This window comes from Solanum lycopersicum, chromosome 7, assembly GCF_036512215.1.
Source record: "Solanum lycopersicum chromosome 7, SLM_r2.1".
NCBI classification, from domain to species: Eukaryota; Viridiplantae; Streptophyta; class Magnoliopsida; order Solanales; family Solanaceae; genus Solanum; species Solanum lycopersicum.
The window spans coordinates 25,829,643-25,853,059 of record NC_090806.1 but is presented as its reverse complement, the minus strand read 5'-3'; the positions used below and the strand labels follow the sequence as shown (position 1 = coordinate 25,853,059).

General features: G+C 34.0%; 1 protein-coding gene across 1 annotated transcript; it reads left to right on the top strand.

Annotated features, from left to right (window-relative positions):
- Positions 1-6,939: 6,939 nt before the first annotated feature.
- Positions 6,940-19,086, top strand: LOC101257977 (uncharacterized). Its single transcript, XM_004242906.3, has 3 exons — positions 6,940-7,644; positions 16,611-16,798; positions 18,093-19,086. The coding sequence occupies exons 1-3, from the start codon at positions 7,119-7,121 to the stop codon at positions 18,546-18,548; spliced, it is 1,170 nt and encodes a 389-aa protein (XP_004242954.1). The 5' UTR covers positions 6,940-7,118; the 3' UTR covers positions 18,549-19,086.
- The last annotated feature ends 4,331 nt before the right edge of the window (positions 19,087-23,417 follow it).

Sequence of the window (23,417 nt, the reverse complement as noted above, 5' to 3'; positions counted from 1 at the left end):
CACAAGGCAATTCAAAACTTAAATTACCACACATAAGGCTCAACATTACATTATGAGGAATATCTTTCTCACAACAACAAGAGTTCAACATAGCATTTATAAGTCAATTATGCCAAAGTTCAATTTTTACCATCATGCTACATATAATTTCATAAACTTACCATATAAAAATGCACAACATAACTCAAAACAAGCCAAAGAGCAAAATTGACAATTTTCAAGATAATTAGGCATGTTTTACTATAGCTTCACTGTAACAATATACAAAATGCACATGTTGCAACAGTTCACCAAAAATCGAGAAACTTTAATTTTTAGTCATTAGTTTAATTATTAGTAAGAACTACAAAAATTAGTTATCAAATAGATGAGGGTAACGGGACATCATATCGGTCTCGGCCTCCCATGTTGCACCCTCAACTAGGTGATCCTTTCATAACACCTTTATGAAAGCTACTTCTTTATTCTTAATTTTCTTTACTTTACTATCAAGGATTTGAGATGGAACCTCCTCATAATAGAGGTTTATCTTTCACACCAATACCCTCAATAGGAAGAATAGACTCGGGGTGACCGATACACTTCTTAAGCATGGAAACATGGAAAATCGGATGAACCGAAACCAATTCACTAGGAAGCTTCAATTCACAGGCAACTTTACCAACTTTTTACAAGATTTCATAGAAACCCACATATCAAGGACTCAACTTCTCTTTCTTGCCAAATCTAACCACCCCTTTCATAGGCAAAATTTTCAAATACACTTTATCACCTTCTTTAAACTCTAAATCCTTCTCCTAATGATTGGCATAAGAATTTTGCCGACTATAGGTCGTTTGCAACCGGTTCCTTATGATATGAACTTTCTTTTAAGTCTTATAAATCAAATCAGAACCAAGAAGCGAAGGCTCACACATTTCAAACCATCCAGTAAGAGACCTACACCTCCTACCATACAAGGCTTCATAAGGAGCCATGGATATGGATGAATGAAAACTTTTATAGTAAGCAAACTCCAACAAAGGCAAATGCTTGTCCCAGTTCCCTTGAAATAAAAATACAACCCCTAAGCAGATCTTTAAGGGTTTGAATAGTACGCGCCGCTTGACCATCCGTTTGGGATGAAAAGTGGTACTTAACTTTACCTTAGTATCCAACCCCTTTTGGAATGACCTCTAAAACCTAGATGTGAATTGTGCAACCCGATCTGATATGATGGATAACGGAATACCATGGTGACACACAATCTTATCTATGAAGATCCTTGCATGATCTTCCGCCGAATAAGTAGACTTGACGAGAATAAAGTGAGCGGACTTGGTCAACCTATCCACAATCACCCATATAGATTCATATTGCCTTTGAGTCCGAGGCAAACGTACTATAAAATCCATATTAATGTCTTCCCACTACCAAGTAGGAACTTGGATTTCTTGTAGCAAGCCACCCAAGTTTTGATGCTCGGTTTTCACTTGTTGGCAATTTGGACACTCAACAACAAACTTTGTTATGTCCTTTTTAAAACCTTTCCACAAAAATACTTCCCTAAGGTCATGGTACATATTTGCCGAACTAGATGAAAGGAGTAACGGGACCCATGGGCTTCCTCAAGGATCCGGTTCCTCAACCTATCTATATTGGGAATACACAACCTTCCTTGATACCTCAAGACACCATCCTTTCCTAAGGAGAATGCCTCATTAAGCTTACCAAGAACCGATTCCTTCAACTTCATGAAGGTTTTATCAAGGTGTTGTTTAGACTTCATCTCAACCACCAAGGATGACTCGGAGTTATGATGGACCATAAAACCACTATTCGGAGAATCTTCCAATCTCATATCCAATCTAGCCAACCTATGAACATCTCTCACTAGGTCTTTCTTGTCTTTCTCTATGTGAGACACACTACCCATGGTCATACGACTTAGAGCATCCGCAACCACATTGTCCTTGTTTGGGTGATATTGAATACTCATGTCGTAATCTTTCAACAATTCTAACCACCTTTTTGTTAGAGATTCAACTCATTTTGGGTAAACACATATTAAAGACTCTTATGATTGGCATACACATCAACATGTACTCCATACAAGTAATGCTTCCAGATTTATAAGGCAAATACCACGGCCGCTAAGTCAAAATCATGAGTTGGATAGTTTCTCTCATGCACCATAAGTTGCCTGGAAGCATATACTATTACCTTCCCATGTTTCATAAGCACACACCATAAACCCACTCGCGATGCATCACAATACACAACCAAAACTTTTGTACCCTCCGATAAAGTCAACACCGGAGCGGAATTAAGCCTATATTTCAAGATTTGGAAGCTTATCTCACATGCCTCCGACCACTCAAATTTCTTACTCTTTTGGGTCAAAGTAGTCAAGGGAGATGCAATGGACACAAAACCATCCATAAACCTCCGATAATAACCCTCTAGACCCAAGAAACTCCTAATGTCGGTTGGAGTAAATTGAACCTTTGCAGCCCTTAATCCCTCCCCTAGCTTGGTATTCAATGGTGTTCTTCACTAGAGAGAGAAAGAAGAGAGAAGGAAGAGAGTTTTGTTTTTGTGAGTTGTGATTAGTCTAATGGAGTTGGGGTCTTTATATGGGGCATTAATTAACTTAGTTAGTCTTTTCTAATCCCCTTACTAACAAGCTAACCTTTAAATTAATTAATTAGGACTTCATCAAAATGTGCAGAAAATTGGACTCCTCACAGACGAGACCTCAACCACGGTCCGTCTGTGTGTCGACGATTCCTAACCCCTTCTATGCTGCACATCCGTAGTTTGATTCCGAGACTGTGCAAAATTGTTCCTTTGAGGAATTGGATAAGTCTTCATCGATGGAAGCATCAATGCCCCGTTGATTCACCAACGGCCCGTCTGTGGCATCCATTGGTGACATTGTCTTTTGACGATTTTTGCCAACTTTTGGAAGGGTCCTCCTCAAGGGACCTTGTTTGGCCCTTGGGGAGTCGTACCTGAATGTTTCGACCATGATCAACTCCAATACGTGTTAGACACCCTTCCACAAATTTTCATGAATTTTTTACTCCTAAAAGCTAGTCAAATAGGCCAAGGAACGTTAACACCTCCTTGAATTAGTTTCCGGATGTCATGGACAACAATTAACGCATAAACAATCATATTCTTTCATTAATAATCAAAGTAGATCAATATTAAATCCAATCAAAAGAAAAATCAAGAAATTGGAAAGGAACTCATGTTTTTGACATCTTTTAAGAATCAATTTGAAGGAGCCTCTTGGGGAAAGAGATCCCAAGAGTGAAGAGTTCCTATACCTTAACAATCCTTCAAGATTTATGGAGAGAAGTTGAAATCTTGCAACCCTAATGACCTTGAGCCTTGATCTTCAATAGTGTTCGTTGGGAAAGAGAGAGAAAGAAGAGAGAAGGTAGAGAGATTTGAGTTTAGGAATTGAAGAGTGTTAGGTTAGTTAAATGAGGTTTAGGTCTTATATAATCACTTAACTAACTTAACTAATGAACCCCTAACCCTTAATTAAGGGCCTAAGTACCTAACTATTAAATCACTCTCCTAAAATTTGGACATTTAAAACAGACCCTGACCTATGAGACCTCGACCTACGATCCGTAGGTCCGTCGATACCACCTTACCGTTCAAGCGTCGATTCGATCGGAAACTATGTTTTTGGACCCTTTTGGACAAATCTAATTGTTTTCCAAAAACCACCATCGATGGATCATCGATCAATCGACGGGCTCGTCATTTGGCTACTATCAATTTGACAGTTTTTGGTCAAGTGGAAAGGTCTCCTCAAAGGACCCTTAGGGTAGTCCTTGGGAAGTCGTATACAGACGTTTTGATCCTAAACACACTCTAATACCTATTTAACACCTTTCTTCCAATTTTTATTAATTTCCTACTCTTAAAACCCATTGAAATATGTGAAGGCACACTAGTGCACATTTCACAATTCACTTGACGTCATGGACTTCTTAATGCTTAGACTCTAATATTTCCTAACTAGTTTATATATATTATTTTAGACCTATAAACAATGTTCTAAGTCTTAGTTGTTCATGTGAAGCTCTAGATTATGTCTTGGACTTCCGAAGTGTTACACAAAAACAGTGACATGATCATAAATAAAAAATAAATAAGTTTCACATGCAAAAGAAAGTATATAGTCATAGGTGAAAAAAAAGGCAAAATAACAATAGTATAAATCATGCACCTTGTTCGAAAAGAAAATAACACAATCTCAATAATGTTAATAACTTACCTTGTATTGGGTTCAAGTTAGTGACATCAATTGGTCACCACTAACTAAATCAAATTGGACTCTGCTTGGAGATGATATTGAAATGAGTTTAGAGACTCATGACGATAACGTGTTGTAAAACTAAAGCAAAATAAGAAAGGAAATATACAAGATGATAATAGAAATATAAAGATAGGAGATGAGAGTTTTTCTTATTGTTCTAAATATTCAATTGTTCACCAAAACTTCAAGTGTGTATATATGAACTCTCGTGTCTCTATTAATAGTGTAACATAGAGGCATACAAAAGTTTATTCATAAACATTAGTGAAAGATTACAAAAATGATGGTCATAAAGGTGGAGGTTATTTACATAATGGAGGAAAGTAATTGAGATATAGTGAGAGTAACTTCTTGCTGTAGTGGACATTCATACCATAATAGTTTGTAACATTATATCTATTGTTATTAGAGAAAAAACATAAAGTGAGCCTAAACTTGTTTCAAATTTTTAAAAGTACACCTTAACTATGCGGGCGACCTATTATCCCATTAAACAATATTGAACTGATACTACTACATCTTTTTTCGTCCACATGACATAGAGAGTGTGTGCACTCTCTTAAAAAGAGTAAGCAACCCAAAATAACTAATATAATTTTATTTATACAAGTATTTTATTATAAAGTATATTCTTTTATTTTTCTTATTATTTTAACTTCTTTCCTTTTTATTTTTTCTCTTTCTTTCTTCTTTCTTTTTCAAAGAATCATTGTCATCTCCACTGAAACTTTGGTGAAGGGACTAAAATACCCTTCAAGCATAAAAAATGAAACAAAAATACTCTCCTTCCACCTTTGGGCTCCAAAATACCCTTCCATGCACCTATATAGACCTATATTAAACTTTCACTTAACAGATTTTTAAAAAGTAATAATTTATAATTTATTCATGTGACGACCTTTAATTGACTGAAGTTTTAATTAACTAAAAATAGCAAAATACTCTTCACCATTAATGTTGTTTCCTCACCTTCATACTCTTCAAGCGCAGCTTCTTCTCAATAAAGAAAAGCTCAAAAATCTCTACTCTTCATAATGTTTACCTTTCCATCAAATATAGACCTAATTAAATAAAATAGGAAAATAGTCTACTAATCAAGAATCAATTAAAATGAAAATATCTAAGAGTGCTTCAATAAAGTTCCATTCCTCGGAAAAAGATGTAGCACTGGGACAAACCTCATTGTTGTCCATCTTAGCTTTCAAAATAGCAACTATATCCAAGCATTTCTCTATGTCAAGAATATTTGCCTGCGTAGAGTGAAGGAGTAATGGTCAATTCTCCACTTGTTACCAAAGATAACAATATAAAAACATCAAGTAGTTAAAAAGAGAAACTCTCAAAATACTTGAACCGAACACTTGATTGGTGCGATTTGTTGTTGGGGGTTATCGAATTTCTTAAATTTACAAGCGAAGTTTTGCTAATTTGTTACTATGTCATGGATGTTGAGCTCCTGATTTGAATTCCTAATGATGACATTTTTGTTAATATTTTCACACAACAAACTACACTGCTCTTATTTATGGTAAGCTATTGTATTTTTTTACTAGTTGGATTTACGAATTAATGTTAGGGAACCCAATGTGTTAGTATAGCAGCTACGTGGGTATCAAAGATACTTTGTAAGAGATTTAAAGATCCCCATTTGTGTATTTCCTTTGGTAATTATTTTGATCCTCTATTTTCCTTTAATTCTAGAATCTACGAATGCTAATTTGTTACTACCCATGGATGAATAGATGAAGAACTTGTATTACTAAAGATAGTATATTGATTTGAATTTTAGTCAATTAAAAGTTGTCACGTCATTAACGAAAGAATTAATTATTCCTTTAAAAAATCAGAAAGGGTAATATATGTCCATATAAGTGGATGGAAGAGTATTTTTGTTCTATTCTCAATACTTGAATGGTATTTTAGACGCTTCTCTGTTGAAACTTTTCACGTTCAATGTTACAATTTTACCTTCCTTTTTACTACTATTTGTTTTACTCTCTTTACTTTTAAAGCTTTATCTAAATATTATCTTATATTTCAAACAATTTGATAAACCAATTAGATTTCAAGATTATTAGGAAATATCATAAAGTATTTTTATTCGATTTCAATTAACTTTTTTCAATTTTGGAGAATTCATTGATTATTTTAAGATTATCATTTTTAATTTTGAAGTTATATGAAAAAGAGTAATTAATGATACCTTCAAAATTATAATTTTTTTTAGAAAAATAATTAGTTTTGTTATCAATAATTCAATAAAGCCTAGAAAATAATATGAATTCCCTTTTCATAAAAAAATAAAATTAAAATAAGTCAAAAGTAAGAGAAAGGAGTAAAAAAAAACTTAAAATGAAAAAAATTACATTTTAATTAATTTAACACGTATCATATAATGATTGGTATGTGTGAATCTAATCATCATCATCTTATTATTATTATTATAATTAAAAATATACTCCCTCTATTTAAAAAATAATGACCTATTTTTTTTTTAGTTTGTTTTAAAAAAATATTATTTATCTTTTTTGATACATTTAATATAACTTTAATTATAACAGTAAAACTAATTTTTTTTCTCTTAAACTCTATTTCAAATTAAATTCGATTATTTTTTTGAACTTGAGGAATTGTATTATGCAAACAAATCCCACGTTAAGCTGAATTAGATTAAATGACCTGAAAAGAAGTAAATGAAGTTTTGAGTTTTGAGAGGAAAATCCTTTTCTCAAATGTCCTCTTCTTCCTCGATCCAATCAATTTTAAATCTTCATTATAATAACAATTACAAGTAGCCATGTCGTGGCTCCCTCGTTCTTTAGCCAACTCTCTCCGTCTCCATGATGATGAAGAAGAAGAGGGAGAAGGAGACAAGGACAAAACCCAAAACTACCAGTTATCAGATTCAACTTACCGGGAAATGGATTTAGAAAATCGAATTGATAATTCCTTTGATATTAACGAAGGTGGTGGTGTTAAGGAAGATTTATCGGAACTGAAACAAACTTTAACTCGTGAACTATGGGGTGTGGCTTCATTTCTTGCTCCACCTCCACCTCCTCCTCCTCCTCCGCCGGTGCCGGTTGTTCAGAGAGTGAAATTGGATCTGAACCGGATAGAGTCGGTAGATCGATCTAATTTATGTGGTGAACGAGAGAAGGAATATATGGGGGATTATCTAGGATATTCGAATTATGAGGAAGTGGAGGATAGTGTTTATGATGCTGTTGGAGTAACTAATGAAGCGTTAACCTTCGCTAGAAATATAGCTCATCATCCTGAGACATGGTTGGATTTTTCCTTAGAGGAAGAGGAGTTTGACGGTATGTTGTCTTCCTTCTGAATTTTACGTTGCCATTGTTTGTTTTTATTAATATATTTGACATTGTTTCCTACTTGGTTTCCAACTTTCTCATGTTCAAAATATTTGAGTAAAATGACTTGTTTACTCAAAAACTAGTAGGAAAAACAAATTTTGACATTCTAACTTCATTGTCTCCGCTTCATCCCCCAATATCTCCAATTCTCACCCCACTCCCTACCTTATCCCGCCCGTATAGTACCCACACGTATAATGTTTTGTTGGATTACATGTTAATGCTTTTGGGATAATATTTTTTGCTTCAAATACCAAAAATAAGTAAGAAACACTCTTATTTTCCAACAAAACATTCTCTACCAAATCGTTTCCATGAAAAATATTTCCTTCATACCACACTCAGCCCTAAATGATAAATTATTTAGTCTTAGAATCGAAAAGGTTGGAATAGAATGAAATGCAAATGAATGATTTATTATATTGCAACCTTAATTAGTTTCAGATTGAGTCATATTTAATTGATTGTTCAGTTTGTGGGATGATGTTCTTAAAGTGGATGATTCATCACTGCTTTAGGAGCCTTCAAGGTTACAGTGTGTACAACTCTAGGGGATGCCTTCAGACTTGGAGTCGTTGGAGAAATTAGGAACAACTTTCCCTCTGAATCATCTTATTGGAGAACAGGTTTATTGACAAACTGGACAAACAACCCTTGCTTGATTGCATTCTCCACTTCAAAATCTGGGGAAGTGCTCTGAAAAGCTTGATTTTCTAAGCATATGTCCAATCTCTTAAAGATACATGCTTTGTCTGATATCCCATTCCATTGGGTATATATGCTTTCAGAATATACCAGATCTTTCAATTGACATATGTTCAGACAATGACCAAGATCTTCTACTTCATCATAATGCACTAGCAGTCCTCCAAATCTCTCAGCTTCATCCCAAATTACATTTTGATTACCTCCTACTATCCATGGGTAATCCATGTTTGAGGATATGTCATATAAATCATCCCATAAGCTAACTCCATTAGCCCTTTCAGTACTTGCATAAATCAATGTAACGATAATCATTTGGTCAAAATCCAGATTAGTTAGAGTCAATGTTAAAAGCTGCTCAGTATCTTTTTACCTCTACTTGGTATTCTTCATTTGCAGACACCCTAATCTTTCTATTAATATTGTGTCATGCAGTTCCCAAGCCCAGCCACAATCTATACGTATCAAAGCCTCCTGATATGCTAAAATGCTGAAATGGTTCCATCAAAGCTCATATAGTTGAACTGTTTTTTTCTATTCATCATGGCCACTCTCTCAAAGGCCTACTGAGTATTTACAGACCTGATTTTCCAAATGAGTGAGCCATTTTAAACTTCCGTAGGCATAAGCTTTCCTTGTTGTATGCCCCAACTGCCTTAGGTGGTACACTCTTCTCCCTTGCCAGCATCTTCTGTCTCCCTTCCTTCCTTGCTTTTGTTGTCTATCTTGGAGATAAATATCTAATAGTTTGCTCTATCAAAGTGCTTGAGGACATGTTGACATTCTCTACTTCATTGTCATCTCCAATGTCATCTTCCTTTCCAGCATCATTGATCTTTTCCTCCTGTATATTTGAGAGCCTGACTCTTCATTGTCTTCTTCTCTACCAGTTGTATTTTTCACTGGTTGATACCCAGTATCATTTCTTTCCGGTGTATTGTCCCCATTATCTATTTTCTGAACCCTTTCCTCAGTGTGATGCTCTATATGTGTTAAGGATAATCTTCTCCCTCCTTGCTGCTATACTTTTCATGTGTAACCACATTAGAGATATCATCAGGAGGGTTCTCTTGTATATCTGTCTTATTCATCCTGATGTTCAGCTACTGAAGTTTCAGTGTCCTGTATCTCTATTGGTTCCTTCTGCGCTTATTTTTCCCCTGTATTTTGAACTTCTTTTCGCTGTATACTTGTCTCCTCCATATTTTTTCGGTTTGCTGATCTCCACCTTGTCCTTTTTATCATTGTTTTCCATAATCTCCATGTTTTTGCCTTTGCTTTCCTGATCAGTGCTTTCAGATGCCACCAGCTCTTGTTTACATCAACTTTTATTCCTTTCTGCTTCGCAAAAGATGACTCAACCCATTTCTTTGTTGAAGCATTGTGTTTTCCTTCTATAGTTTTTTATTTTTGTTTCTATTTGTCTTTATTACTTTCTTCTCCTTTTCCAATCCATCTGAGTAGCAAACTCATTGCTTGTTTCTGTGTCTGATTCCAATCTGTTCATGTAGGCATTATCCTTCTTGTCTACCTGTTTAACCTTGCCTTCCTGGATTTTTTGTTGGCAATTCGGCATTCCTCTCACCCTCCTGTCGCTCACTACATTCCAGCTATTTAGATCATTCACATTGCCAAAAGTCTTCCCTTACTTAAAAACTTCACCAGAGGTTTTTTCCCTGTACTTGATTCCTCCATCTCTCCATTAGCAGTTGTTTTGTTCTTCAATTCCTCATCTTCCTTTTTTGGTTTTTTCTGTTTTCCTTTTTATGGCCTGTACTCTTGATGCAATATACAACATTTTGCAGATCATGTCCTTGCAATATACACTTCATGCAATCTTTTGGCAAATAGTCGTATTGAATCACCTGCCATTTTGATCTAATTTCTCTAGTTTTCTACATCCAAACAGTTGATTTGAATCCATTTATCAAGATTCTTCAGCAAATCCAATTCCCTTTTTACTCTTGTGCGACTAGGTTGTGTATGATTATTTGAAGCCTTATAAATTACTAGCTGGGAACCTACTACGTTTGCCATAAAAACGGAGGTTCTTTATCAAATTGATTGGTAGGCAAATTTGGAAACAATATCTATGTTAGTGCAGTTATTGTTTCCTCTTCCGGATGAAACCAAAGATTCCACTCAAGAATCGAAATGGGAAAATTCTGTTTTTGACTCGTGATTCCCATACATGCGACATCAACATCGCATAATCTTCATTTCAATCAAAATATGTCACTATCCAATATTACAATGAACCTTTAATCTCAAACTGTGTAGGAATACTTTTATTTGAGTTCATACGGCTCTGGTCTTCGATACGAGAATTTGGCTCTAACTGTGTATTTATAGATTTTCTCTAATGCACAGTCGATTAAGTTCCTACTTTGTGCAAGTAATCGTAGGTTCTCCATTCAAGTACCTAATGGGTTTTATGTCAACAGGATTACACTTTTGAACGTACTTGTGAATGTGTTTAGGGCTGCTGCGTGTTTGGATGTTGTTGGGAGATGGTTAGCAGGCTGATCAACCACCAGAGTTGACTAGCCCCCGGCTGGTGAGGCCATTGTTGTGGTCTTATGTGTTAGGGTTTCGCTAGGGTTTAGCTAGAGATTTTTTAGATGTCCGTGATCATAAACACTGGTTCTCAACGTAAATTGTAACTTTTTATACATCAATGATTAATGAAAACTCTATTTGTTCGCATAAGTTGACGTATAAATATATCAAGCTACCAATTTATGGTCCAAACAAGCGTTCCGAACAAGTTGGAAGAGATTGTGCTGTGCTGTCCTTAGACTCTTTCAACCAACTTAGTTTCTATCGACTCAGTGTTTATCTATTTTTTGATACCTCATTAGTCTCTTTATGTCATTGTTGTTCTCCTATATGCATGTATATGAAAGGGACATTGCTGGTGCAACGTCGTAATAAAGAAAAGGAATGGTGATTTGGAAAATAATCAGAGGAAATATTTTACCAAAAAAAAGATGAAGGAAAAACTTACAATTCGAGGTGCGCACAAGTTGTCCTGGACACTATGGTTACTAAAGTAAAAAGAGAAATTATGGCAGCTCATGATAACACTTGTCTCTTTCCATTTCTAATTGATCGACCTAGTTGACTTTTCACGAATATTACAGAAGAGAAACTAATTGCCTGGTACCTGCTGCTGGTGCGAGGTGCCAAGTGTCCTGTGGAATTAGTCGAGGTGCATGCAAGCTGGCTCGGACACCATTGTTATTAAAAAAAAAAAGCTAATTTGAATTTAAAGCCACTCCTAATTGTGCTTAAATTGCTGACAGAAACATAAACATTAATGCAGTGAAACTTTGTGCTTCTGATCAGAGGGAGCATCTAATTTTCTTCAAAGATCACTGCCTCATTTGGATGGTCGAAACTCTTCTTTCTTTTCTTTGTTTATCATGTTAGAATATAGAGGGTTACCATGAAAGCATCCTTTGGTATACATACATAAGTACATATTTATTTATTTTTGATAAGGACATAAGTACACACATTTATAAGATTATGTAGGTATACCAATCCAAAAGAGTATGTATGTATATGTGTATGCATACATTTATAAGAGTATGTTGGTATACCGATAAAAAAAAGTGTGAGAAAAATATTATTGAATTGTGCATCGAAATTGTTATATTGAGACCCTATTTTTAGACACTACTTTGAAATCCTTTTCCAACTAGGATTCCTATTCCATTCTTATTCCTATTCATATTCCTTTCTAAGTAGGAATGTATATACTTATTTCTATTCTAAACACTCCTTTTCAAGCTGGTGCATACAAATCATATGTACCTAGCTTGTTACAGATTTAATTAATACGAGGATCTGTAAGGGACTTAGTGAAGATATCTGCAAGCTGATCATTTGACTTCACAAATTTCGTAAGAATATCTCCTCAGAGTATATTTTCTCTGACAAAGTCTCAATGTACTTAGTCCTTTCATGAAACACTGGATTTGATGCGATATGAAGGGCTGCTTGATTATCACACACAAGTTTCATCTGATCGATTTTGCCAACTTGTAGTTCTCCCTGCAACTACTATTTGATCCAAACTAGCTCACAAGTTGTTGCCGACATTGATCGATATTCTGATTTTGCACTAGATCGAGAAACCACATTCTGTTTCTTACTCTTCCATGACACCAAATTACCTTATATTAAAACACAATATTCGAATGTCGAACGTCTATCCGAGGGTGATCCTGCCCAATCAACGTTTGTATATTCAAGGATATGCTCATGACCTTGATACTCAAAGAGAGTTCTTTACCGAGAGTTGACTTTATATATCGCAGAATACGAACAACTGCTTCCCTATGACTATCACAAGGGAATTCATAAACTGACTTACAATACTTACTGGAAAAGAGATGTCAGGTTTGGAAGATAATTAAGTTTTCCAAGAAGCCATCTATACCTTTCAAGATTACTAAGTAGCTCACCCATTCCTCCCCTATCCTGGAAGATGTTTAACATTCGGATCCATAGGAGTGTCAATAAGTCTACATCCCATCATTCGTGTCTCCTCAAGAATGTCTAAGGGATACTTGCATTGAGAATAACAATGCCTGACCTAGACTGAGCAACGTCAATGCCTAGAAAATACTTCAATATGCCAAGGTCTTCAGTCTAGAAGTGCTTAAAGAAATGTTGCTTCAAATTGGTGATACCATCTTGATCACTACCCTCGATAACAATATCATCAACGTAGACAATCAAATAGATACAACCATTTGGAGCAGAATGTTGATAAAACACAAGAGTGATCAGCTCCACTACGAGTCATGCCAAATTGTTGAATACTGTGCTGAAATTCCCAAAGAAAGATCGAGGAGACTGTTTTAGACCATAGAGTAATCTACGCAATCGACATACAAGGTTATACTAAACTCCCATGTGCTACAAAACCTGGTGTTTGCTCCATATACACTTCTTCCTTGGCTGGAGCATGACATAAATCATCTGGAACCAGGGCTGGATGTGGAAGACAATGATAAGTTAGCAGTGGTGGCACTACAACTGGAGATGTAGAAGTAACCGCAGATTCCTCAATAGTTGGTACAGGTAAAACCTGAGGTATGGGTAAGACCAAAGATACACCAAGATGATTAGAAGATGTACAGTAAGGTTGAGACTCAAAGAATGTAACAAAAATTGACATAAGGTATTGAAGATCATGTGAACAACAATAATATCCTTTTCGAACTCGAGCATGGGGGGGGGGGGGCTAATTTGTCTTTCCCTGGGGCTAAGTTATGAACAAAGCATGTGCTCCCAAAGACACGAGGGGGATAAAATAGAGAGTGTGATTGTGGAAACAGTATGAAATGTGAGACCTAATTTTGAATAGAAGATGAGGGCATTCTAGTTAATAAATAACAAGACATAAGAACTACATCTCCCCCCAAAACGCAGCGAAACATGGATTTAAGATATCTATTTTTTCTTTCTTCTACATTGTTCTGTTGGGGTGTATGGACAAGTTGTCTGGTAAATAATGCCTAAGTGAGTCATAAACTCCTGAAATTAGGAGGATAAGTAATATAAGGCATTATCACTCCGAAAAGTACGAATATAAACACCAAATTGGTTTTGTATTTCAGCAAAGAAACTTTTGTATATAGAAAATAACTAAGAACGATCTTTCATTAAGAAAACCCAAGTCCGTCTTGAAAAATCATCAATGAAACTAACAAAATAATAAAACCCAAGGTGGAACTAACTCTACTAGGACCCCAAATATCAGAATGAACTAATGAAAAAATAGACTCTGAACGATCCTCAGTACTACGAGAAAACGTAGCACGAGTGTGTTTTCCAAGTTGAGATGACTCATAATCTAATGTGGATAAACTAGGCACAATCTTTTGCAGTTTGGATAGACTCGGATGTCCCAAACGTTTGTGAATTAGATTTGGAAACCTATAATGGAGCATGCTATTAAGGAATTTGAAAAGGTAAGATTGTAAAGGCCTTGTGATTCATGTCCTGTTCCAATCATCTGTCCCGTACTGCAATCCTGCATGAGAAAAAAATCATCGAAAAAAGATATGCTACAATGTAGAGCTTTTGTCAAACGACTAACAAATGCTAGATTAAAAGAACCAATGACATAAAGAATATAGTCTAGAGTGACAGAAGATAGGGGTTTGGCTTTTTCAATCCTTTTGGTTTTGTTTGGATCAAATTGGCTAAAGTAATAGTTGGAAGAGATTGTGAATAAATAATATCATATAAAAGTGATTTATTACCAGAGATATGATCAGAAGCCCCAGAGTCCATGACCCATGTTCTAAGGGTACTAGATTGCGACACACAAGCAAAAGAATTACCCGCAACAGACACATCAGGTTATGCAACCGAAACTACTTATGGAGACGTTTGCTTATTTGCGCAATACTAAAGGAACTTATCATATTTTGTCCGAGCAATATGAGCATTATTGGATGTCTGTTTACTTGCGAGATTTCGAAGGAACTCATTATATATTCCTTCAGAACAATAGGATCTTAACTGGGTGGTGGACCATGCAAAATATAACATATGTCACAAGTCTGTCCAGGCTTATTACAATGACTACACTTGGATCGAGGCTTCCCAAAACGTCCTCCCCCTCATCGATTCTCCATAGACTGACATGTAAGCTTTTCAAAGGCTTGAGATGCCAGAAGAGATGAGTCAAAAGTGCTTGATGAAACTACTTTGTGACTGGAGGTGCTGCAAGACGAAGGAGATGAGAGAATAATTCATCAATTGTAGGAATTGCATGGCTAGCTAAAATCTCACACGCAGAGAATCATGATCAGGAGGAACTCGAGCAAGTGTAAGAACTAGAAACAATGTTTGTGTTCTTGCTGTTTTTCCACATTCGTAATAATTGGCATCAACGTGTCGAATTTCTCCATGATTGCCTGTACCTGTCCTAAGTAAGTAGACATATCGAATGCTTGTTCTTTAAGTTGGTCAAACCAAGATATCACATCATAGAATTGAGATATGTCATTAATGTATAAAGCACAAGCCTTTTCCCAAACTGTATAACACGTCTAGAATGAGCGAAACAATGGCATCAATTTGGAATCAATAGACCGGCATAGGAGACTACATAATTGAGCATCTACTTTCTCCTGTTGTGCTTTGGCTTTTTCATCTTCATCACTAGTCTTTACCTAACATACGTCTTGTTCGTTAAATGATCTTGGACACCTTGACCCTTGCACCACATTTTAACCGAGGAAGCCTAAGATAAATAGTTTGAACTTCCCAATAGAAGTTCTGAACAATTATAGGGATAGAACTTCCAATCCCCATATTTTTAGAACAAAAAATGTCACACCCAAAAGACATTAAGCTAAATTTGTCTTGAAAACAACAAAAAAACTTGATTATAGATATCTGATTGTCGAAAATTCAAATCTCGAAGTATAAGTCGTTGGAAATTGCTGGAACCCAAATTCCGTCGATCGGATCTGGTAAAAACAGTATGGGCCTGGTCGGAATGGCTGGACGACCCCAACTGTCAAAAAATTCTTAAAAATAATGATCAGAAAAGCCCTCACGCGCCGGCGCGTGAGCCAGATCTTGCTGGAAACTACCACCTCCGAATTGCGCGTGAGAGCGCGTGGGGTGATGTTATTCAGTGGTTCTGGCTGGGGTTTGATTGCGGGAGCTTTCTGAGCCTCGTGGTGGTGTTGGTTATCGCACAACACCCACAGAAAGAAAATAGAACAATAAAATCAGACCCGACAATCACCGGAAATCGACACAGACATACGGTGACTTGTTTGTTCTCACCAATGTTTTGATACTATGTGAGAAATATGTGAGAAAAATATTATTGCATTGTGTATCTAAATTGTTACATTGAGAGTATTTATAGACACTACATTGAAATCCTTTTCCAACTAGGATTCCTATTCCTATTCTTATTCCTATTGATATTCCTATTCTAAGTAGGAATGTATGTACTTATTTCTATTCTAACAAAAAGTATTTATGTATATGTGTTTACATACATATTTAAAAGTACATGTGTATAAATATATATGTATGTATGTGTATATATATATCTTTGAAATATTGTTGATACTTAATGGGATCCTGACTCTATGCTTTTCTATTGAAAACGTAGTAAACTTCCAAACACTATAATTGATATTTCCTTATCCTATATTTAGATTTTAAGATCTCTGAAACCCAACAAAAACATGTATTTGCTGTTGAATGTCTGGCACCAAGATTAGCTGCTCTCAGAATTGAACTTTGCCCTGTCCATATGAGTGAGGGTTACTTTTGGATGGTTTATTTTGTTCTTCTCCACACGAGACTTAATAAGCATGATGCTGAGCTTTTGTCTACACCCCAGGTATGTTAATACTATGCTGTAAGATCATTACTGAAGTGAGTTACACAATCCTGTTGATAAGTCAACAAGTGGTGCTTATTTTGGGGTTAATTTCTGATTTTTAAAGCAGCAGCTGTTTGAGTTGCAGTCTGTTAGGTTTATGCTTTCAGCTAGATTAATTTGCGATTTGCACTCCCAATGTATGCACTCTTTTTTGTCTTACACCTTAACCTATCATTTTTAATGATTTGCACTCTAATCACAGAATCATTAAATGTCTCATTTTTCAATTATTGAAACGAATAAAATAAAAAATTGCATATAAAGAAAAATAAAGTGGTTTACTTTTTAATTTTTTTGAAACTGGTAACTTAAAAGTGGTTTAATTTAAAATGAAGGCAATACTAAAGACAAGTCATTTGCCGCTTCTTTTCCATTATAATGAAGAAAGAATCATTCATTTCTAGTACATTTTCTTAGGGGTGAAGTATGAACAAAATCGAACCGCAAACTACAAATTGAGTCAAATTGGAAAAACTCTGCATAATGGTTTAGTTTGACTTGATTTGGTACTGAGAAAAAAACCCGACTGTACTTTGGGTTGATTTGGTTTTATCTAAAATAAAAATATCAATACGAGGCCAAACCAATCAATCATATATATAAGTTTTTTTATAGAGAATTTCTTATAATTTATATATATTTATCTTTAAGTATTTCATAATTTTTGTATTCTATATCTCATTGTACGAGTATTAAGAAAGAAAGACTAGAACAATCAATTATGTTGTTGATAGAAAAAAATTTAATTATATTATTATTATTATATTTTCAATCTTAATAAATATAATAATATGTTAATTTTTCTATTTTATGCTTGTAAATAATTGAAAAATGATTTTTTTTTATGCTTTTGCAAAGAACTAAGGAGATTAGGGTGCAAATCATTAAAATGATAGGATAATATGTAAGTCACAGAAGAGCACGTACATTAGCAGTGTAAATTGCAAACTATTCTTCCATCTATGTTTGTTTTTTTTTTTTTAAAAAAAAAGAGAGTTTTATTTGGGAGTGGGGGAACTGGAGCTGCTTTTGACTTGTTTCAAGGCCCGTTATCATTGCTAGAAGCAATTTTCTCTCTTAATTTTGGGTAGCTTTAACCAACAGTCTTCCTATAATGGAATATTGTGCATCACGATAAGTAGTTCAAATGATGGAAGTAATTGCAATATTGCTAGTCCTCCTTCCCTTATGTACAAGGCTTGATATGGTAATAGCTAGTTTTGGTGTACTATTGATTTTGTGTGTTCTTCAGCTAATGGAAGCAAGGTCTATGTGGATGCAAGAGCTGCAAAAGAAGACAAAACCCGACTCAGATTTTTTTGGTATGAATACACTTCTCATGAAGGTGAGCACGTATTCACCACATAAAAGCTTTGATTCTACCTCATCCGAAGATGCTCACTGTAAATACTTTATGCCCCAAAGAAGTTTTGGATTTGAGAGTACAAATCCAAAGATCCAGTTTATTGATGAGGCTATTGTAGAAAATCCTCCTAGTAAGATCTTAGAAAAGGAGTTGGTGGCTGGTCCATCTAAACCATTGTTCTTGGATTATGATGAGCATGAGGATGATTGGGTACAAGATATTGAAGAGTCAGAGTGCTACTCTGGCACCGGCATTTTAACGGGAAATGAGGAGGAAATTTCATTTAGCGATCTTGAGGATGATATTGATTGTACGATGCCAGTGCAATCAAAGCTATTTTAGAAAATTGGTAGCATCACCCAGTACTTCTCACCGGAGCTTTTGATTCATTCTTGTTGGACCCATAGAATGCTATGACCTCATCTGAAGGGGGAATAAAGTGTGGTTGATTTTTCCATGGCCCAGGCTCATCATGCTGAATCTTAACCTTTCTGGCAACTTGGAAGTTCACACTTCATGAGTAATATACGATCTTGCTTTTCATACTTGTTGCATTTCGGGGGTCCCACTTTTGGATGTCGGTCTTCCTTTTATCGTGAACGTCACAAGCAAGCTATTGCGAGATGCCAAAAATTGCATCATAGTGTAAATTTGTAATATGCATGTGTAATTGTAAAGTGGGTTTCTTTCTTTGGATATACCTTCTATTTATTTCATTTTTGAGGTTGCATGTGTATCTGGCTGGGCAAACACATAATTTCTAGTTCCCAGAATCGTGATTATATCTGTGCATAGACTTTTGAATGTCCTGTTACAGATTGAACTTTCCATGTAAGGTATGGATAAATGGTAACCCCATGAATGGGATTTTTTTGTTCCATATCGAGTATCTATAAGTACGACGCCAATTGGCAATGGTGGACTAGGTGCTGCTTACTATGTCATATAGGAAAAGACAAAATGAAGTCTTGTCAATTCAGTTTTGTTACTTTAAACAGAATAAGATGGCTTGTTTTTCATGAAGGCCAAAAATTATGCAGAATTTAGATTTGTGTATAAGTTGTCTATAATTTGTAAAATCTTTTAATTATTAATGAAGCCCTGAGAGCCGGAGTGAAACATCCACCGAGTAGGGGTGTACAAAATCGAACCCAATATTGAATTTAATTGTAGATCGAGTCAAATCGAAATTTTTTTTGACTAGTGGTTTGGTTTGACTTGATTTGGTGTTAGAAAAAATTAACTAGATTTGGGTTGATTTGGTTTCAACTAAAAATATCAACCCGATATTATATATATTATTTTAAAATCTTATTTTATACGTAAAAATACTTATTTTGATATAATATTTAAATATCTCTTATATTTTTTTTTATAATTTTTCTCTTTTAATATATTTATTTCATGTTTGGAAGTTAGAACTCTCAATGATCTACTAAAGATTATGTCCATACATGTTGGTAATTATAATAAAGTTTAAATAAAAATTAAATTAATATTATTGCAAAAAGAAGATCAATTCAACACTAAGAGTGACAATAATATTGAATATTTGCTTTTTAGTTTTACATAGATTTAGACAATTAAAATATATGTTCTAATTTTACTTTCTTTTATATTTAATTGCGTAACTAATACTTACTAAACTTATTTTAGCATGATTTAATACTTTAAATTATGATCAACTAATCAACATGTTTGCGGTTCGCGCGATCATGATAACAACTATTTTAGTGATAATTTTTTCTTATAAAGTAGAACATACTAAAAAACAAGTAAAATGAGTAATAATTAGGTAAAAAACTTTAAAATGTTTATCATAATTGTTTTAATTTATAAGATACAATTTTCTTACTAGTTATCAAAGAATTATTATACAAATAATGTAACTTAAGTAAAAATATAAATAGATAAGGATTTTTGTAAGTCATGAGATGGACCAACCAACTAATAAAAAAACCAACGCAACACAATACTATTTCCCTGTTTATTTTTTAAAAATTAGAATTAAAGTATATCTTATTATCAAAAGCTTACAACCACAAATAGAGAAAAAAACATATCCATTCGTGAAAATTTTCTACATGTAAACCTTGATTTGAGAAAACTAAATGTAGATGTAATGAAGAGAATCATAGAAAGGAGTTGAGGAGATATGTCATTTAAGTAGAAAATGTGAATAAAGAAAGGTTTTTGTACTTTATGAGTTGTAATAAATATTAAAAAAAATTAATTATCAAACAAATTAATTAGTGCAGAGACTAAAATCATCTTTTCAATTTCATAATCAATTTAATTAAACAAATATCAATTTTCTTTATGTATAATTATTTTTCTATTTTTAGAATTTCTTAACTTAAGAAAATATGTTAATTGCAATTGGATACTAGTAGAAGAAACTTGGTTCAGTCGGAAAAATTTCATCAAGTTAAAAGAATTATACGCTTTGCGAAAATTGATTCCAATAATCATATATATATATATACTAATTTTACATAAGTGCTAACAAATACAAAACAAAAACTTAATGGAGAGGATTTCATCTTTTTTTTTTGTCAATTCAAATTCTATAAAAGAAAAAAATTTGTTATACATCTAAATTCAGATGAAACTAAACAAAAGATGATAAAATCTTGATCAAGAAATTATGTTATATTAACATGTCATATACATAAAATATATCGATGGAACATTGATAGTATTTTCAAAAGACAAAAATTTGTATGTATGATGAAAATGTCACAAATAAATATATTTGAGCAATAAAATAGTCAGTTGAAGATCATGTTGCCCTTGATATAAAAAATGTCCTTTATAATATAGTCTTGCTCTTGAAGAGTACATATCTTGATGGATAAATTATTAATTGAAAAAAAATTATATAATTAACAATAAATGCATCTATATATTTGTAAATTATTGAAACTTCTACTTTTTCAAATTATAATCTAACAAACTCTTGATGAATCTTCCACCGCCATTAAACTTTCTTCTTCATTTTGATGACTTATAGCAAATTAACTTTTGATAATCACCTTAGATGAATCTTAAACTGCCTTCAAACTTTCTTCTTCATCTTGATAAACTCTTGTTTGTAGCACAAGAATAAATTTTAAAAAATATATCTTTAATTTTTCATAAAGCTGAAAAATAATAAAAAAAATAATACTAACAATATGAAGTTGGAGAAAATATAAACGAACATGCAACAACAACATAGGTGAACATTATTTATAGATGATTCAAATAATAAGAATTAAGTAGAGGGACATTGAGGAGACATGTTAATTAATTAGAGAATACAAATGGATGAAGATCTTTTTTGTAACTTTCATGTGATATAATTATGTGTAATGAATATGATTAATTTTTTTAATTATTTGATAAATTGATTAATGAATAAACTAAAAAAATAAGTAGTCATAGGCCATTGAGAGGTGCCACATCACTCTTTTTTTTAATTAGAATAATAAATATGCTTGAATTCTCTCTCTCTCTCTCTCTCTCTCTCTCTCTCTCTCTCTCTATATATATATATATATATATATATATATATATATATATATATATATATATATATATATATATATATATATATATATATATATGATTTAATTATATGACTTATTAATTTACAATATTTGTTTTGCACAATTTTTTTGTGTGGATATTTTAGTGTCATTAATCATATCATTTTTTTTCTATTTTCTTGAGAAATAACGTAGATAAGTTGCATTTACGTAGGACTAAAGAAGTATTTGCAGTACAACTAAAGTATATGTTTGAATGAATACTTTATTGAAAAAACTCAAAAATTTGAACAAACCTGAAAAATCCAAAGAAATCCGAAAAAAACTCGAGTTTTATTAATTTAGTTTGACTTATATATTAAAAAATCTGACACAAACAATTTAATTTGGTATTTGAAAAACTCAAACTAACATGGACATGTACACCCCTGCCACCAAGAAGTGTATCAAACAGTGACGAATTTAGGAGTATAATAGAAAGAGGGAAGAAGATGGTTCTTATACTGTCACGACCCAAAACCGGGCCGCGACTGGCACCCACACCTACCCTCCGATGTGAGCGAACCAACAAATCTAACCTTAACATTTCAATGCAATAACAACAGAAACTAATGCGGAAGACTTAAACTCATTAGTAAAATCAATAATCAACTTCTATAACTCAAAAACTTATCATTATCCCCAGAATCTGGAAGTCATCACCACAAGAACATCTAAAATCAAATGACTAAACTAAGAGTATTCTAAAAGCTAAAAATACATAAGAAGCTAGTCCGTGCCGGAGGTTCAAGGCATCAAGACGTGACGGAGGAGATCCAGTCCAAGCTAGAAGTGTTAGCTCACCCTGAAGATCCGGTGTGACGAAGACTGGCTTGAATTACTGTTGAGTCGAAGATGACGGCACGTTTGCTGCATTCCAAAATTAAACAAGAAGAAAACAATAAAAGTAGGGGTCTGTACAAACACGAGTACTGAGTAGATATCATCGGCCAACTCAAAATAGGGAACAGTATATATCAAGTATTATCATAAATCAACTATAAAACTCAACATGTAACAACAACAAGTACTATAATCATCAATAAGTACCATCAAATTCACACATGAGGACTCAAGCCCCACTACCATACTCATTTGGGAATCATGTTCGTTAGGTTGAGTATATTAACATCTTTCAAGATTCATTATCTTTCCTCCTCTTGTGTCGGTTCGTGACACTCCGATCCCCTAATTCTATGTGTCGGAACGTGACACTCCGATCCCCTACATGTGTCGGAACGTGACACTCCGATCCCCTACATGTGTCGAAACGTGACACTCCGATCCCCTACATGTGTCGGAACGTGACACTCCGATCCACTAAATCTATGTGTCGGAACGTGACACTCCGATCCACTAAATATCATTCTGTAAATCATCAAGCCTTCTCTATACTAAGGCATCATCATTAATAATGTATATTAAAGTTTCTTTTCAAGATTTGGGATTCAATATTTTTGATCATGCTTATCTTATCACAATCACACAATCATATTCATGCAAACATACAATTAAGCATATAGTAGGGTTTACAATACTACCAATACATATCATTCTCTATTAAGAGTTTACTATGAAAGCATGAAAACCATAACCTACCTCCACCGAAGAATTGAAATCAAGCAAGTTAATCCTCAAAGCT

Excerpts from the sequence above, each read along its gene's own strand:
- LOC101257977 (XM_004242906.3), top strand. The coding sequence starts at position 7,119 with ATGTCGTGGCTCCCTCGTTCTTTAGCCAACTCTCTCCGTCTCCATGAT. Across the intron at positions 7,645-16,610 it reads AGAGGAAGAGGAGTTTGACG|ATTTTAAGATCTCTGAAACC; the intron begins GTATGTTGTCTT and ends TCCTATATTTAG. Across the intron at positions 16,799-18,092 it reads AGCTTTTGTCTACACCCCAG|CTAATGGAAGCAAGGTCTAT; the intron begins GTATGTTAATAC and ends TGTGTTCTTCAG.